The sequence below is a fragment of the Ruditapes philippinarum genome, unplaced genomic scaffold (assembly GCF_026571515.1).
Source record: "Ruditapes philippinarum isolate M1 unplaced genomic scaffold, ASM2657151v2 ctg4412_1_1_1_1, whole genome shotgun sequence".
Taxonomy (NCBI): domain Eukaryota; kingdom Metazoa; phylum Mollusca; class Bivalvia; order Venerida; family Veneridae; genus Ruditapes; species Ruditapes philippinarum.
In genome coordinates, this window is record NW_026860386.1 from 14,124 (window position 1) to 32,837 (window position 18,714).

At 32.8% G+C, this 18,714-nt stretch overlaps 1 protein-coding gene across 2 annotated transcripts; it reads left to right on the forward strand.

Moving 5' to 3' along the window:
- Window positions 1-823: 823 nt before the first annotated feature.
- LOC132759884 (myosin-2 heavy chain, non muscle-like) lies at window positions 824-7,852 on the forward strand. Of its 2 annotated transcripts, none has more exons than XM_060751754.1 (4): window positions 824-1,250; window positions 1,788-1,859; window positions 2,341-3,325; window positions 7,264-7,852. In XM_060751754.1, exons 1-4 carry the CDS (start codon window positions 861-863, stop codon window positions 7,359-7,361), a joined length of 1,545 nt encoding a protein of 514 aa, XP_060607737.1. In that variant the 5' UTR covers window positions 824-860; the 3' UTR covers window positions 7,362-7,852. The 2 variants fall into 2 exon arrangements, with proteins under 2 accessions (XP_060607737.1, XP_060607736.1); XM_060751753.1 differs by having other exon boundaries at window positions 7,261-7,850.
- The last annotated feature ends 10,862 nt before the right edge of the window (window positions 7,853-18,714 follow it).

Consider the following 18,714-nt stretch of genomic DNA (forward strand, 5'->3'; position numbering starts at 1 on the left):
TTGAAACTTAAAAGATATATGAGGTGTCACAAATAAGATATGCAGATCAAGTTTCATAACTCTGTAATGCATTTTGACAAAGTTATGCCCCTTTTTAAGTCTTTAAATTTACATACACTCAATACTAGACAATATGTCATGTCCGCTCTATAAATTCTTTACTAATGGAAGGATTTTCTTCCAACTTTACTCAAATGTTCACCCAAACTGGGCAATGTGCAGAATCCATTTTACTTTTGTGCCAGCTTAAGGTCAAAGGCCACACTTGAAGGTCAAAAATTGACTTAGAAAATGTTTAGTACATTGGAAAAATGAAAGGTTATTTGTAACTGTTTCAAACATGATTTGACAATATATATTTATACTATTACCTGTACACTTGTGCCACTCAAGTTATTCCAACATTTAACCGCATTTCCAAGTTGTCATCTGTCAAGGACATTGGTGAGGGTATGAATCACATTCAGCGATAGTTCTTGTTGTTTTTTGTTCTGATATTCTATGATTGTATCAAATATATCGAACATGGACTAAGCCTTAAAATATTCAACGAATTCGGGAGGTCAAAGGCAAAACAACCTTCGATAGAGATGTAATATTTCTATGCATCCAAATATTTAGGAACATCATTCAAATATCCACAATTATTTGAATCTAAATTATTTGATATTTCTATTAAATTCTCGACAGATTTAAAAAATCGGAAAAGCAGAACAATAATATTAACACTGTCCAAGGCTTGCAAAGCCTCACTTTTATTATACTGATAAATCGATTTTCAAATAACCTAAAAATTTTGATTTGTTTATTTATTAATAGATGTGGCTATGGTAAATATGTGAGAAATCAAGAAGACTAAAATGGCACCTGGAGATCCAGAAAATCGGACACATCTATTCCGTTTGCAAATTCTAATAATAGATGGAGGCCTGCTTGTATTGAGAAGTATACTTGATCAGACAATAGCTGCCAAAGGCATAACTTTAAAGACATGTCTTAATAATGAAAGGTCAAAAATTACACGATTGCATGGCCGTGACGTTATCAGCCAGGCTCAATATGACTTATTGTTTCCAGTTGGGGGTCAAGACCCTACTACGGCAGATATGGACATTACGCTTATCATTTTCCTTCTTGCAAACCTTAAATGTTTCGGATTGAATAAGAAATTTAAATGGAATGCGACACCTGCAGAAACCGATTTAACAGTTGAGGCAGATATATGTCGTTTGAGAAATTTCCGGAATAAAGTAAGTATGATATGAGAAAAGTTGTTGCTATATTAGTATGAAATCTTTTGTGTTAACATGCAAAAGAAGCAACCAGATGAACACCTCTTATACAACAATTATATTTTAAATGCTTAAACTAACGAAAAGTAAAACGGATATCTTAGTTCTATATTAACATATTTGACAGCATGTAAGTACATGTTATTAAGAAAAGGACGTAAAATAAATTATCAATTACTTCGCGATATTTGTGGATTGCATACAATGATGATCTGAAATAATACTTAAATGTTAGTGACCTGAAACGTTATAAGTTGATTGATCTTATTTATTTAAACTTCATTGTACTTTAAGTATAAATATATTTTTTAGCAAATATAATTCTTTTTATTTTATCATGTTTTGTGTCAACAATAACTTGTATACCCTTACACCTACAACTTAAAGAAGTTTGCACGATCCCCTTTTCACCTAAACTTCGACAGAACATGTTCCAGTCTATTTATACCTACGGGGCTTTTTTCTGCATTACTAAAAATTGAGTATTTATTGCAGATCTGTCATATGTCAACAACAACTGGAATAGAACAAAATGAGTTTACAACTTTGTGGAATGAAATCGAGAAGGTAAGCGTATAGGCTTTAAAACATTGTTTCTCTCCTCTTAAAAACATTCCAATGCAATCCTTTAAAAATTTATTTATTTAAGTTTACTTTATTCCTTTCAACAGAAAAAAATGTTTTTATTGTTTATGGTATTTACTAGCTTTCAGGTGGAACTTTGTATCAACTTAAGTTTTTACATCATATGAGTATTTTCTAAAATATTCTTATAGATTTGTATAAAAAATATTGTCATGAATAATAAAGACATTAAAATTAGTTTGTGTCAAGGTTGTATTTATGAATATGTTTTTTTCTTTATTTTCTTCATCAAATTTATATAATCATAAAAATAAGTGCTCTCTTCATATGAATATCTTCAAATAGTGACCGATAAAGCAGTAATATAATACAAATGAACAAAAGCAATAACTTGAAAATAAAATTGAAAACTGGTATAAAAACAAATGCTAAATTCACAATTCCTATCACATTCGGTTTTTAGATACTTATTCGACAAAACACTCCCGCTCTCAATATGCATCAAACAATTGCCGATTTCAAGTCGTGTTCTCTTGATCCAGAGGAAGAAAGAAGGATAAATAAAGAAATAAAGAAATGCAAGGACTATGAAGCAGATGTTGATCGACTAAAACAGGAAATGGGAGACGTAAAAGAAAATGTTAATGAAGTAAAAAGTGACCTTGGTGATATGAAAGAAAATGTTACTGAAATTAAGAGTGACCTTGATGATGTGAAAGAAAATGTAACTGAAGTAAAGAGCGACCTTGATGACGTAAAAGATAATGTTACTGAAATTAAGAGTGACCTTGATGACGTGAAAGAAAATGTTGCTGAAGTAAAAAGTGACCTTGATATAGTGGAAGAAAATGTTGATGAAGTAAAAAGTGACCTTGATGACGTGAAAGAAAATGTTGCTGAAGTAAAGGGTCACCTTGACGACGTGCAAGAAAATGTTGCTGAACTAAAGGGTCACCTTGATGAAGTGAAAGAAAATGTTGCTGAAGTAAAGAGTGACCTTGATGACGTGAAAGAAAATGTTGCTGAAGGAAAGGGTCACCTCGATGATGTGAAAGCATTTGTTGCTGAAGTAACGGGTAACCTTGATGACGTGAAAGAAAATGTTGCTGAAGTAACGGCTAACCTTGATGATGTGAAAGAAAATGTTGCTAAAGTAAAGGGTCACCTTCATGACGTGAAAGAAAATGTTGCTGAAGTAACGGGTCACATTCATGGCGTGAAAGAAAATGTTTTTGAAGTAAAGAGTGACATGGATGACGTGAAAGAAAATGTTGCTGAAGTAAAGGGTCACCTTGATGACGTTAAAGAAAATGTTGCTGAAGTAAAGAGTGACATGGATGTCGTAAAAGGAAATATTACTGAAGTAAAGAATGACCTTGATGACGTAAAGGGAAATATAATAAAAGTACAGGAAGACCTTGAAGAGGTCAAAAGACGACCACAGACAGGTGGGTTATTTCATGAATTTATGACTAAGTACAAGAGTACAAAGCGCTTACAATACATGTATATAATTTATAATAAAATACTTGTGTCCATCTATCTTGCATCTTTGACAGCACACTGAAAATAAATTCTATTTGAAAGAGATATTTCCATTTATCAAACTCCTTTAATATTTCAAATTTCTTATAAGCATTAACTTATAATTCTAGATCTATTTTGTTCAATTAGCGTAGATCAATAAATTTACACAATATGTACAATGTAAATTTGTTTTTGTTAAGTCATGAATCTGAGTAAAACTAACATATCATAAAAGATAGAGGAATACTAGTATTGATTTATTAATAAACTGATAAAAGTGGTTAACCACACTAAGTGAAATTATATGTATGTACATAATTATGCAAATAAAACAATTTTCAAACATCTTAGAATATGTAAAATATGTACTGCAAATATTTATGCACATTATATGTCATCATTTCAATATATGCATTCATTTATTATTGTAAAATTTGACGTAAACTTTATTGAAAATAAATTTCTGATTACCTGCCTTTATTTACATGAAATGTAAAATTCGGTAATATCTTTATAAATAATGCTTTTTGGGAGCCTACAATATTGATCAATCATATTGTGATTTAAAACCATAAAAAATTATGTTACAGGATCAGTAAGTCAACATTTAATCCGTTGGATCTGCCTATACGAGTACTTAAAGATTACCTTTACTTAAAAAAAAGCCACCACCGGTAGGGGCAACGCTAGACTTTTTGCAATTTCAAAAAGCAAACAAATTAACAATTCTTACAAGAAAAGTAAAGAAAAAAAATTGTCTTTCTTTTAATTTTACTAGGTCTGCCTAGTCACACTTGTTGTTTTGTCCAAGCATGAATCCATTCCATAAATAGATGACAAACTTAAGAAAATATAATCAAAATTCAATCATTTGAAGGTCAATGCAATATAAATATCAAGGTCATATCTTATTTTTTTGCATGTATGTTTGGTCACAAGTATTGTTTTGTCCGTATAAGAAACAAAACCGTACATAATTAACTATTATGGAAAATTAATCGAAATTTAATTATTTGATCTTGACATTCAATGTCATTCTAAGCTCAAGGTCAAGGTCAGTTCAACCTTTTAGAATGTCTTGTCCAAAAGGTTGTTTTATCCGAGTATGAAAACAATCCATCTATTAATTACAAAGTTACAGCCAATAGTGGCGATAATCGGTGAAAATGAAATAATTTGACCTTAAAGGTCATGGTAACACATGAGTCAAGGTTAAGTTTGAGATTGAAATACACGAAGGTGCTAACCTAAAAGATGTGTTTTTATACGAAGTTCATCCATTTATAAATAAAAAAAAGTTTTAGCCAGTTACAAAATTACAGAAACAAGAGGGCCATGATGACCCTGAAATCGCTCGCCTGAATATAAAAACGCTCCATGACAAGGAACAAGTAATATTGTAAACTATAAACAAAAGCAATTATAAAATCTAAATCTTGAACTGATAATAAGCATCTGAAATAGTGCATATGTAAAAACTATACTGGTTGCTATAGCTGAGGTAAAGCTAAGTTTCAAAAGATGTGTACATAAGGAAAATCAAAGAATTTTGACCAACTTGTTACAGGTATTATTATTATGCCCCTACTTCAAAGAAGAGGAGGTATATTGCTTTGCATTTGTCTGTCGGTCTGTCCGTCGGTCCGTAGAGCAATTGGTTTCCAAGTGATTACTAAAGAACGCTTAGGCCTAGGAACTTCAAACTTCGTATGATGATTGGTCATGACAAACCGATGACCCCTATTGATTTTTGGGTCAAAGGTCAAGGTCACATTGACCTTGTTAGTAAAAATGGTTTCCGATAAATAACTAAAAAAACATTGGCCTAGGAATTTCATCTTGGAAAAATGATTGGTCAGATGACCCCTATTGATTTTGGGGTCAAGAGGTCAAAGGTCAAGGTCACGTTGACCTTGTAAGTAAAAACGGTTTCCGATTACGTGTAATAACTAAATAACGCTTAGACCTAGGAACTTCAAACTTCGTATGATGATTGGTCATGACAAGTAGATGACCCCTATTGATTTTGGGGCAAGAGGTCAAAGGTCAAGGTCACATTGCCTTGTTATTAAAAACCGTGTCCGATCAATAACTAATGAACGCTAACACCTAGGAACTTTAAACTTGGTATGATGATTGATCATTACAAGCAGATGCCCCCTATTGATTTTTGGGGTTAAGGGGTCAAAGATGAAGGTCACATTGACCTTGTAGGTAAAAACGGTTTCCGATCAATAACTAGAGAACTCTTAGGCCATGAACTTTAATCACGGTATAATGATTGTTCATGACCAGCAGATGACCCCTATTAATTTTGAGGTCAAAGGTCTAGGTCACATTGACCTAAGGGATAAAAAACAGTTTCCGATCAATAAATAAAGAACGTTGAGGACTACGAACTTCAAACTTAGTAATATGATTGCTCATGACCAGGAAAAGGACCCCTATTGATTTTGGGGTTAAGGGGTCAAAGTTCAAGGTCATATTTATCTTGTTGGTAAAAACGGCTAACAATCATTAACTTGACATCCCATGATTTGTTGGCCCCCAAACTTCGTAGGTGCATAAGACTTGACAATAAGATGACCCTTATTGATTTTGGGGTCAAGGAGTCAAAGGTCAAGTTCATATTAACCTTGTAGTTGAAACGGGTTTCGATCAATAACTTGACAAGCCCATAGCTGCTGGCCCTCAATATTTGAAGGTGCATTGGTCTTGGCCAGTAGATGACCCCTTTTGATTTTGGGGTCAAGGGGTTGTCAGTGTCATATTGACTTTGTACTTAAAAATGGTTTCTGACCAACAACTCAACAACTCAAGTTGCCTTTGTTGATATTTTTATATTTAACTAAAATGCTTTTCGTATACACATTTGAAGGTCTTATGTAATATAACAACTTGGCTGCCATTAATGAGGCCTACATGATTCATAAAATGTATGCATATATTATTTGGTAAAATTTGTAATCACTTAAATTGCTGCTATGCGGTCACAATAATTATTACCTTGTGACTAGTCATGACCAGTAGATAACCCTTATTGATTTTTTGTTCACTAGGTCAGAAGTCATGCATAATAACCTGATCACATGACTAATTGGCTGCCGATAGTGGCATACATGTTTTACAAATATATCTTGTTTGAACAAACTAGAGGATGTTTCATGCTATTGTGGATATTTTAAAAGAAGATTTATTAAGTTTTTACTACACTCATGTAGAGAAAATTAATGGCCTTCTGGGCGGGGCCAATTTTGACCCCTGGGCTTTTATTGGTAGACATTCACTTGAAGACGCTTCATTATTTATATGTTAGCTTTAGCTTTTTTGTTTTTTTAAAGAAGGTGTTTAAAGGTTTCACGAAATACATATCAGGAAAATCAATTGCCCCCGTAGCGTGGCCAATTTTGACCCAGCAAATTGGTAGACACTCACTAGAAGATGTTTCATACCAAATATCTAAGCTTTAGCTCTTTGGGTTCGTTGAAAGAAGATTTCTTTTCTTTCTGTTGCCATGGCAACCAGAGTTCTGCATGGAATTAAATTCTATGATTAATTTTCAAAGGTTATCACCAAAGGAACATTCCTGTGAAGTTTGGATGAAATTGGCTTCGTAGTTTATGAAAAGATATCGTTTTAAATTGACGGACGGACGAGAAAAAGTCGAGCTAAAATGGCAAATAATAATTTAACTGCTGAACTATATAAGCTAAGTTCATCGTGAAGGATTTGAGTTTTTTAAGTAAACATTTTACATAAATGAATACTGACCCTTTTTTCTGTATATGGTAATAATCAATTTAATATCAAACGACTAATATAATATAGATTGATTACATGGGTTTCTTTTTATTAGCAGAGAGAGGGAGAGGAGAAGACTTTCCAATACAAACAGAGGAGGAAAAATACCAAACTCGCAAAAAGGGTAAGTTAATAGTGTTGTACGTTAAGGTTTGAAGTATTGTCCAGAAGCAGAATGTTGAAAATAATGGAAGTCACTGTTTAAAGGACACATACTTTCTTATTAATAATATACCGGTACATATATTTTTATAGAAACTGACAACATTATTCTGTCTTGGCCGATGAAATGCTAGAGGGCGTGATCAGTAGCTTGCAGTTACCACTACCGTCCATGAACAGGCTAAATCAAACCAAGTCTGCATCATTTTCGTGTCCACCATGTTGGATTTTTTTTAAAGATTCTGTTTTCCTCAAATTTGTATGCATGTTTGTGCTACGTTATTTCCTTCTATTTGATCTGATTTTACTTAAGTGGTTCCAATCCTTTCTTTCCTCAATCTTTTCGGGACTAATAAAACCCCAAGAATTGTTTAGATTAATCTAAAGTGCAGAAATATCAAGTTTTATTAATTAATACTATCGAATTCTCTACATTAAATATACAACATTGCCACATTAAATTATTAAAGGTAAATTATTATCTTTGATTCAAAACCATTTGCAAGAGAAAATATTATTTTTCTTGCTTTTATTCAATGAAGGCTTTCTATACGAAATGCAAAATCATTAAACAATATACACTCAGGACCTGTGACCAAGTTTTATTAGATAACATTTCTGTCAAGTTTGGTTACATATTATAGGCAGTTGGAACTAATTGTGCACCCCTGATAGCTGATTTATCTGATGTTGTTACGAGAGGAATTTTATGTTAATTCTCTCTCCTATTTCACAAGAGGAAGTTATACATGCATTTAATAATACTTCCCGCAATCTCCCACGCACTGATCTTCCGTTACAGGACATCACAACATTTTAGTCAAGATTTTTGAAGATATGAATTTTTTTCAATTCTGAAATCTATTTCAAAAAGTAAACACGGTTTTGCTAATGTTTCAAAATCATTAGGTGTTAGATGTGAACTAAAATAAAAAAGATAATTTCGGCAACATAAATATTATGAAATAATTTTTAATATCGCACCGTTTATTTAAAAAAAAAAACAATGGCCGCTTTCAAAAGAAAAATCATTCAAGTAATTAATTATTTCGATTGTACACTTAACAAAAATGATTTCTTTCAATCATAACGACAGACTTCACACCAGTAGCGTACCTTCTGATACGTCAATACGAACGGCAGAGTTTGAAAAAATAATAATCAAAAATCGAAATTTTTAAATTTGATATTCGTAGCTGCTAATTGATTCTGAAGGAATGCTTTTAGGATGTTACCTTGATCGAATATGTGTTATATTTTTATGCTCCCCGAAAAAATTCGGGTTATTCGTCCGTCCGCACTCACAGGACAGTACTTATGTCGCTAGAAGGACAAAAGGTAACTGTTCTTTCTCTTTGATTTCATTCATTCCGTAATGCTTTGATGTGCCTATGTTCTTTTGTGTGGCTAAAAAGAACAATAGAGAGAACAATAGAGTAGCCACATTATTACTCTCCTGTTATAACATCCGTCAGTCCGTCCGTTTGTACGTCCCGAATTCGTGTCCGGCCCATAACTTTGTTATTTGAAGATGGATTTTACATTTATTTCACAGAAATGACCACCATATTGAGATTGCGTGTCGCGTGCAACATTTGGGTCGCTCCCTTGAATGTCAAGGTCACAGTATGACCTAGAAGTAAAATCGTGTCCGGCCCATAACTTTGTTATTTGAAGTCGGATTTTACAAATTTTCACAGAAATAATCACCATATTGAGTCAGCATGTCGCGTCCAACATTTGGGTCACTATCTTGAAGGTCAAGGTCACAACATGATCTTTCAGCAAAATCGTGTCCTGCCCATAACTTCGTTATTTGAAGTTTGATTTTACAACTATTTCACAGAAATGTTCACAATATTAAGTCGACTTGTCGCACGCAACATCTGGGTCGCTACCTTGAAGGTCAAGGTCACAGCATGACTTTGCAGCAAAATCGTGTTTGGCCCATCATTTAGTTATTTGAAGTCAGATTTTACAACTATTTCACAGAAATGATCATCATATTGAGTCCACGTGTCACGTACAACATTTGGGTCGCTACTTTTAAGGTCAAGGTCACAACATGACCTTGCAGCTAAATCGTGTCCTGCCCATTACTTCGTTATTTTAAGTCGGATTTTACAACTTTGTAAAGAGATGACACCATATTGAGACGACGTGTGGCGCACAACATTTAGGTCGCTACCTTAAAGGTCAATGTCACAGCATGACCTTGAAGCAAAATCTTGTCCGGCCCATAACTTCGTTATTTGAAGTAGGATTTTGCAACTATTTCACAGAAATGATCACCATATTAAGTCGACGTGACGCACGTAACATTTTAGTCGCTACCTTAAAGATCTAGGTCACAGCATGACTTGAAGCAAAATCGTGTCCGGCCCATAATTTCGTTATTTGAAGACGGATTATACAACTATTTCACAGAAATGACCACAATATTGAGTTGATGTGTCGCGCGCAGCATTTTTGTCGTTACCTCCAAGGTCAAGGTCACAGCATGACCTTGCAGCATAATCGTGTCCGGCCCATAACCTCGTTATTTGCAGTCGGATTTTAAAACTATTTCACAGAAATGATCACCATATTGAGACGATGTGTCGCACACAAATCGGTAGTTAGATCTCATTGAGTAGAAGTGCAGTAACTCTACCTTGCCTCAGTTTTGTATTATCACACTTGGAACTTTGTCTGGGACATAACTCTGAAACTACTATGTGTCCAAAACCTAGTCGGGAAGCATTACCTGGTTCAACCGTCTCTTGTTTGATAATGTGTATCAATCAAAGGTTATGACAAAAGGGAGTAAGCACATATGAGCAAATTAAATACATTCGGGTATAATAATAATAAATACCACATTTATATAGCGCCCTTTTCATTAAAATGTTCAAAGGCGCTTTACATCAATCATATATGTCTAAAACAATATAAATGAACAGGATTATGAACATTAAAAATATTTTGCATTAACTAATTAAAAGTATAAATTATGGAATTATTTTTACATATTAATACAATATAACTTAAAGATCCTTAAAACTCACTTTACAATATTATTGTCATACATTAAAATTGTCTTCAATATATAAATGTGTAAGAAATAATGTGCCTTTTAACATAAACTCATAAATAAATATTAAAAGCTACTTTAAATGCATATTGATGATTTTCATTGTTTTGTTGTCATACTTTACAACAGAAAATATATGAACGATTGATAAAAGAATGAATACAGCGACATCAGACTAAAAGAATATTGAACCTAACGAACCTGGATAGCATGAGTACTGCTACACCAAGGTCCAGTACCGAGGGAGTCAGATACCTCCCCACAGCGCATGCAGACCCCCAGGATGACATCACTACTATCACCACAGGAGGAAAGGGCCACGCCCCACACCTTAACACTAAATATTCTTGAAATCTGACCCCTCTGCATTCACGAGCCATATATTATATAACACATGTAAAATTATTATGATAAATCAATGTTAGTTTTTTTTTTTTTTTTTTTTTTTTTTTTTTTTTTTGGAAAGCGGGTATATCAACTGGAAACCATTTCAGAGAGAATTATTCTATCGTTGTTTCAGTCTTGAATTCACGTAATCAAAGTTTTTAAGGAGGCATGGTTTTTAATTATCTTAAGATTTTATCCTATGGGGTATCAGCATTATAATGACTGCTGGGGAGTTTAAACCGGTTAATGGTGCACCAGACCTCGCTCTTAGCCCAACAATGTTCCTATAAACGAGACAATGTAAATAAAATGAATCCCCGCCAAGTGAAATTCTTACAGTTGTCATGGTTACAAAAGGTTAAATAAGTAAAACACTAAAATGATCATGTAGAAACATATAAAAGTAAACCCAATGACCATAACAAAAGTACCCAATGTCCTAAAGGAAGACAGAGCAACAAGAAAATCACCTACAAGGGCCGGACGAAGCAAGGCAGAAGACGAACATTAAGACAATTCAGTCCCTAAAGGGCTTTAAGAACTATCCATCATAGAGTCTCCCACTTGGTCCGTCAGATGTAATCAAAAATGGAAAGCGTAGTATCCAACTGTAAAAGGGTTGAACACTAAACATGCAGTATGTCTTAAAAGAGTAGGGTCATAACTTCTATTAATAAAATGTTTAATGATTTTTAAATTAGTAAAAACAGCAGAAAAATTACCATGACCAAAAATCTTACGAAGTTTGTAAATCACATAGCCATAAAAACCAGGCTGGCTAATCCCTTGTCGCAGAGGAGTTTTTAAATCACTATTGAATTTAGAAATTACATCAAAGTTGAGATTGTAAAATTTAGTTAAATATTTCCGTAATCTATGATAGCGGTAGCCCAGTTTTAGAAGCTTGCAGGTAATAAAAATATTCCGCTCTTTGAAATCCTTTACTTTGCTACAAGCTCTAGCGAATCTTATTAACTGAGAAACGTAAACCCCGTACAATACCGGTAATTTTGGTCATGTGAATCAGATCTTTGCAGTGAACCATTACCCGCATCTATAGTCGAAAACCGAACTCAACTTTTGTTTATTTGATTGTAAACAAAATATATAACTATTGAAATTTGTTTCTTCTGTCTTATATTATAGAAATTAATTGCAGATTTCTGCAAACCATGACATATAGTTTTTATTATACGCAATTTCATGTATAATTATTAAACATAAAAGATCATACAACAAGAATAATGTATAGCCGTATTCGAAACTTCCCAGGATTACCTGAGATAATCCTGAAATATTTTCACGCCGTTAAATGGGACGGGGCAATCCCAGGAATTTCTTGAAGACGGAAAAAATAAAAATATTGCTCTGCTGTCCCAGGAATGCCTTGATCTAAGGACAATCTTATAATCCCAGAAAGTTCTGTTCCCAGGACAGTCCCATAAACCCAGGAATAACCAGTTCTCAGGACAGTCTAAACTCCCAGAAAAGTCCTGTTCCCAGGAGAGTCCCATAATCCCATGAAAGTCCTGTTTTCAGGACAGTCTCTTTATCCAAGAAATGTCCTGTTTCTAGAACAGACGTTTAGAAATGTAGAAAACAATAAAAACTGATATCTTTATAAATGCTGCTTTGAAATACTAATTTAATGCACAAATTTAGTAATTATAAAAATATTTATTTCAATGTTTCATTATATTTTACATGTTATATGTACATGTATATGATTATTATTTATTTTATGCTTTTCAGTGGATTTCTGATTTATCCCTGAAAATTATATTTGATAATTTCACAGTGAAAATTATTAAAATATAATTTCACACTTTTCAATGACGAAACTACTTTTTTAAGATTTTCCCCATGGGGTACCTAAATTTTATTTTTGCTGACTATTCCGTCAATATCAGGCTGTTTAAAGAAAGGCAAAGCTGAAATTGATAAATAACTTATATGTCAAAAGTAATAAAAAGAAGAAAACTTACAGTAACTTACTTCTATTCATTAAAATTACCAATCACCAAATATCGTCCCTTTAATTTTTTGTTTCATTTTTACAGTCTGAAAAATAAATTCCTTCCACATGCAAAACTGCTCTTGATGACATTTGGGAATATTTAAGTATCCTACGAGCAAAAACTGCAGTATGCTTTATGAAAACTTGAAAAGCAATGGCAGCTTTCAGTCGAAGAATATGTAAAACAACCCAGCGTTCGTAAGGCTTCCAAGTTTTCCAATTTCCTATCCACTTTTTTGAATGTTTACACATCTGTCAACACTTATTAATTGTCTGTTACAATCCTCATATAAGTTTTCTTTCTTTTAAAAAGGTGTATGACTAACAAATCCAAATGATATCCCTCTGAATCAAACACATTATTTTCTTCCAGTGAAATACACAATTTTAAAAATGGCGGCCGCTTACATTTAACAAAGCCAGTTCTAATATAAATACGCAGTCAGTAACAGAAATATGGATGGATTGTTGACCTTTTCTCCTACTAGAATTGTTTGTTTTTATTATTTAAACATTGGATCAGACATATTTTTTTAATAAAATGAAGACTATCACCACCATTTAACGTTGATTGTGAAACTTATTTTTCAGCCCATGACTACTTGTATTTAATGAGAAATTCGACTTTTTTTAGGCTTTAAAGGGGGAAACAGAATTAATATTAACGTAAATATTAAGTAAATTTCGTTTTAACTTGTTTTAAGCATAAAATAAAAAGAAAATTTGTTTGTTTGTTGTGTAAGATGTAATTTTATTTCATCTCGTGAACTTTAAAAACAGTATTTTCACTCGTGGCTACGCCACTCGTGAGAATACTGTCTTTAAAGCCAACTCGATGAAATAAAATTTCATCTTACACACAAACAAACAAATATCCTCTATATATTATTGAAGGGATTAGAATAAAAGAAAAACTTATTATGGACAGATTTGATAAATAATGCTAATTTACAGAATTACTTTTAAAAGTAATTCTCTCCATATCTGATACAGATTCATCTGATGTAAATATGATGATAGCCTACACTATGATTATACATTACTAAGTTGTAATTGATAAAAAAAGAAAATGAAATTTTGCTATTTCAGTACCTGTTTTCACAAACTAAAGTATCCATCAAATACACACCAGCAATTGATCACACTTGCACACTTGATAACACTTTATATTAAATAATGACCAGGGCCATAATATTATGACTCCCCTACACGTAGAAAAATGACCGTAGCATAGAATAGTGACCCCCTGTAGAATAATGACCCCAACCTAAACTATAGAGCCTTTACTGGACTCTTTCAAAGAAACACTGTCAATATAATTATCTCAGATGAGAAATATGGTAATGTAACTTGTCCGTGCGTGTGTCCGTGCGATCAGGCAACGATTCGACCAAATCTTTTCACTACTATTGGACGGCATTGTTTCAAATTCTCGGGGATAGTTATTACAATCGAAGCCAAGCTCAGTCTGCATTTTCTACAAATGACAACGGGTAGGGATATGTCATCCGACTACAGTCCTTTTTTGATCTTATTAGTTCGACTATACGAAGTATATGGAGAGCTGTCCTTCTCGCCCGACGTCGGCGTCAGCTTCTAGATTTAAGATTAAAGTTTTAGTGCAGTAGAATATTTTTCACTTTAACATTCATTTGGAATGCTATTATTATTAGCAGTATCAAATGTGCTTACAAATATTTAGCTCACATCCATATTTCCATAAATGTCTCCCCTTTGAATATCGATCATTACTTTAAAATCGTTAAATTTTACTACATCAATATTATTTCTAAAGGGATTTTTTGTTCAAACTTTAATTATATTATGTTCCTTTATCATCAACCACTTGGTTCATAACACAGGTATCTTTTTCGTTCAGAAATAATTTTAAACTTTAAAATTAGACTTTTCATTGAATTGTATCATTAACAAATACATTTAAAATATATACTGTCGGTAAGTGTTTATTTTAGTTTGTCCAACCAAATTTGGATTTAAGATTAATGTTATGTTAACCCTGACGTCAATATCTCTAGGCGTGCTTTTCTTTTTTTTTTTGAAATATGGTCAAAATGTTAAAATTATATTTTTTTCTCAGTTAAGTTACGTTGCAACCTGACGTGACGTCCATTTCAAAATGGCGGCACCCATACTTACGTCATTTATGTTTATTCTTTCAATTAGTGTGAAATGAACTCATTAATTATAAAAATGTGATTATTATATTTGCTTGCTGAGCAATATGTAAAAATCATCATTAAAGTAAAAAAGAGAACAAAGTTTGTGTAAAAAGCAATTTTACAACATAGGGGTCATACCATGCGCGCATCCTCAACATTCTGATACCGCGAACACTTACTCAACCGGTATTGAGTCATGTCGAACAATCAAAATAAATTTGAATTTAATTTCTTGTGCAAAGAAGATGCAAAGAAGATGTCTTTTTTTTAGTTTTTGTATTTCGAATGCCTTGACACAACTTTTCCCTTTCTTGTCAGTATTTCGCGTTGCTTGCGATTTTGATTCTTGATCGAAAAATTGTCGATTAACCTTAAAGTTTCAGACGAGTGGAAGCTAGTTTATTGTAGAATCTATTACAAAAACATATTTTTATCCTTTGTTCTTGTCCTTGTTTATGAAAATTTCTTAAAACGCACTATTTCTTTTACACATTATGATACTGCGTACACTATCAAATCAAAGCACGAGAGGTGCTGAATTTGTTTGGGTCTCAGAATGTCAGAAAGGTGAAGGTTGTGAGATTATAAACCAATTTGTTTTTGTTTAGTGCCACCAACGCTTTCCAGTGTTTTAACTGTAGTAAATATTGGCTATAAGACTAATTGCTTGACTTAAAAAAAAATGAGTTGCCTCAAATGGGATTTGGACTCCAGACCTCTCGATTCATAAGCGAGCGTGCAAACTCTTCGGCCACGGTGAAGTTATATAATTTGTTAGCGGCCTGAAGAAAACCATATTATTCTAAATTAGGGTTTGTAGACGCTAACACAGATGTAAATAATAATGGAGCTTACTGTAAGCATGCATATCTGTCGTGGCCACGAGATACTATGTCTTGGCCACGAGTTACTAAGTCGTGGCAACGAGATAGCTAACTCGTAGGCACTAGATACTATGTCGTGGCCACGAGATACTAAGTACTACTAATAACTACTACTTAGTAACTAGTGGCCACAACATAGTATCTCGTGGCCACGACTTATCTATCTCGTGGCCACGACTAAGTAACTCGTGGCCACGACATAGTATCTCATGCCCTCGAGATAAATAAAAACATACACATGTCACCTTTGTGCCACCGTAGAATAATTTAATTGTAAAAAAAAAACTTTATCAATCAAAAACAGTATTACTCAGTCATTTTGGGATTATCAGGTGGTATTTGCTGTCCTTTTTTATCTTGTTGCAACAACTTATTATCTTGTCGCCTCAAGATATTATCTTCTGGCTAAAACTTATTATAATGCAACTGCGATTGTAACTGCCCGAAAACACTTGCCTGGTAATTATTTTTGATATCAGGTCAGTAATCTGATATCAAAAATAAGAACCGCCCATTTAAACGGACTTTTTTCAATTGCTTATAAATGTATTCTCATTTTTATCAGCATGTGAATTCTACAATTTTATATCATACCCTTACAAGTTTTGAATCAAGATGCGATATTTATTTATTTGTTATTTCTGTTTCGATTTCAATTACGAATCAATTAAGAAGCAAAAAGTTAATCACCAAGTTAAGTGACGTCATACTTTATATTGCAAATGACATCATCGATGTCCACGTGATATTATACATGTAGGCTAGACACTTGTAAATGTTTACTTAATTTTGCCAGATTAATATATGGAAGGGTATTAACGCAAAATTTACAATGCTTTCTAACGTTACACCATGCTTACTAACTTGTTCATCTTGCATTCTAACTTGTACATCTTGCATTCTGACTTGTACATCTCGCATTCTGATTTGTACATCCTGCATTCTGACTTTAACATGTCGCTTTCTTACATGCACATTATTCTCTCTGCTGTGAGCGTCTTACTTAATTGTATGTATATATCGTTATTTAATAATCAATTATTATTCATTTGTTGATCTGGTATAGATCTATTAATTTAAAAACTAACTTGCAACTGTTTGTATTTGGGTCTATTTACTCAGCTTGATTGACGAATGTCATAAGGTAGAATGACGCATAGCCGAAAGCCGAATGCAGCAAGCATAATACGACGCGACATCCAAATTATGCTTACAGGTGGCGCTACAGTTATATTCTCAGTATTTTTGGTGATTTCAATGCAAGAACTGGTTCCTTGAGTGATTTTGTTGACTTTGATAAGTATGTAATTAATGAAAATTTTGATGATATTACCATGCAACATATAGTTATGAATAACCTTGATGAACTTGGTTTCCCTGTTGAACGTTTTTCTTGTGACAGCAAATGTAATAATTATGGCCAGAGACTTATTCAGTTGTGTAAATCTGCAAATATCTTTATTGGTAATGGTAGATGTGGTAATGATGCATATATTGGTAGAAACACATGTAATAAAGGTAATGGTAGCTTGATTGATTATTTGCTTATGTCAGGAATTTTGTTCCCTTGTATAACATATTTTAATGTTTTGCAATTTGATCCAATTTTATCTGATGTGCATTGTGCATTGGAATTTTGTTTTAACTTGAACATTATACCAGATTGTAATGTTATGGATGCAAGTATCAAATCTAAAGATGATGTTTGTTATAGGCCTGTGTGGAGTTCTAATTTAAGTGCTAGTTATAAGCATAAGTTCGATAGCACAGCTGTATCAAATTTATTGGATGAGCTTAAAGAGGTTTGTGAAAATCGTCATTTTGATGTAAATGTTGTTAATCATTTGACCGGTAAAGTGTCTGGTATTTTAACCGATGCAGCTGTAAGTTGTGATCTTATAAAGAAAAATGTTAATCATAGGAAGTCTAAGAAAAACAATAAAATTTGGTTTGATAGTGATTGTAAAAATGCTCGTATTCAATATATGAATTATAAAAACATGTATAGCAGGAACCCTACTGCAGAAAATAAAGATAGTTTAGTTTGTAGTAGCCGACAGTATAAAAAAGAAGTTAAGAAAAAGTTTAGAGCATATCAGAAAAGCATTGTTGATAAAATTAAAGGTTTAAAAAATAAAGATCCCAGATCTTATTGGAGTCTATTGAACAAATATTCAGGTATCCGGAAGGAAGTTATTAACAAAGTAACAACTGAGGCTTTTTTTGATCATTTTAGTAAATTGAATGAGGTTGACACTCAAGTTGACATTGATGACTTTGATATAACTAATGTCTCGTCAAATAACTCTGATTTAGATAAACCATTTACTGTATTAGAAATACGTAAAGCTATTATTTCACTGAAAAACAATAAAGCATCATCTTCCTTTGATCATGTATTGAATGAATATCTGAAGAATGTACCCGACAGCATGTTTGATGTCTTTTGTTATTTGTTTAATATTATTTTAGATTCTGGAATTTTTCCTGAAGTTTGGAGTAAAGGGATTATTTTACCAATATACAAAAACAAGGGTAACATAGACGATCCAGTTAATTATAGGGGAATTACTATACTTAGTTGTTTTGGGAAACTTTTCACAAATGTTCTTAACTCTAGACTCAATAATTTTTTAGAAAGTAATAATATTCTCTGTGAAGAACAAGCTGGATTTAGGAAAAAGTATAGCACTACTGATCATATATTTTCTCTGAAAACTTTGATTGATTTATATCTGTCTAAAGGTAAAAAGTTATATTGTTCTTTTTTTTGATTATAGAAAGGCTTTTGATAGTATAAATAGAA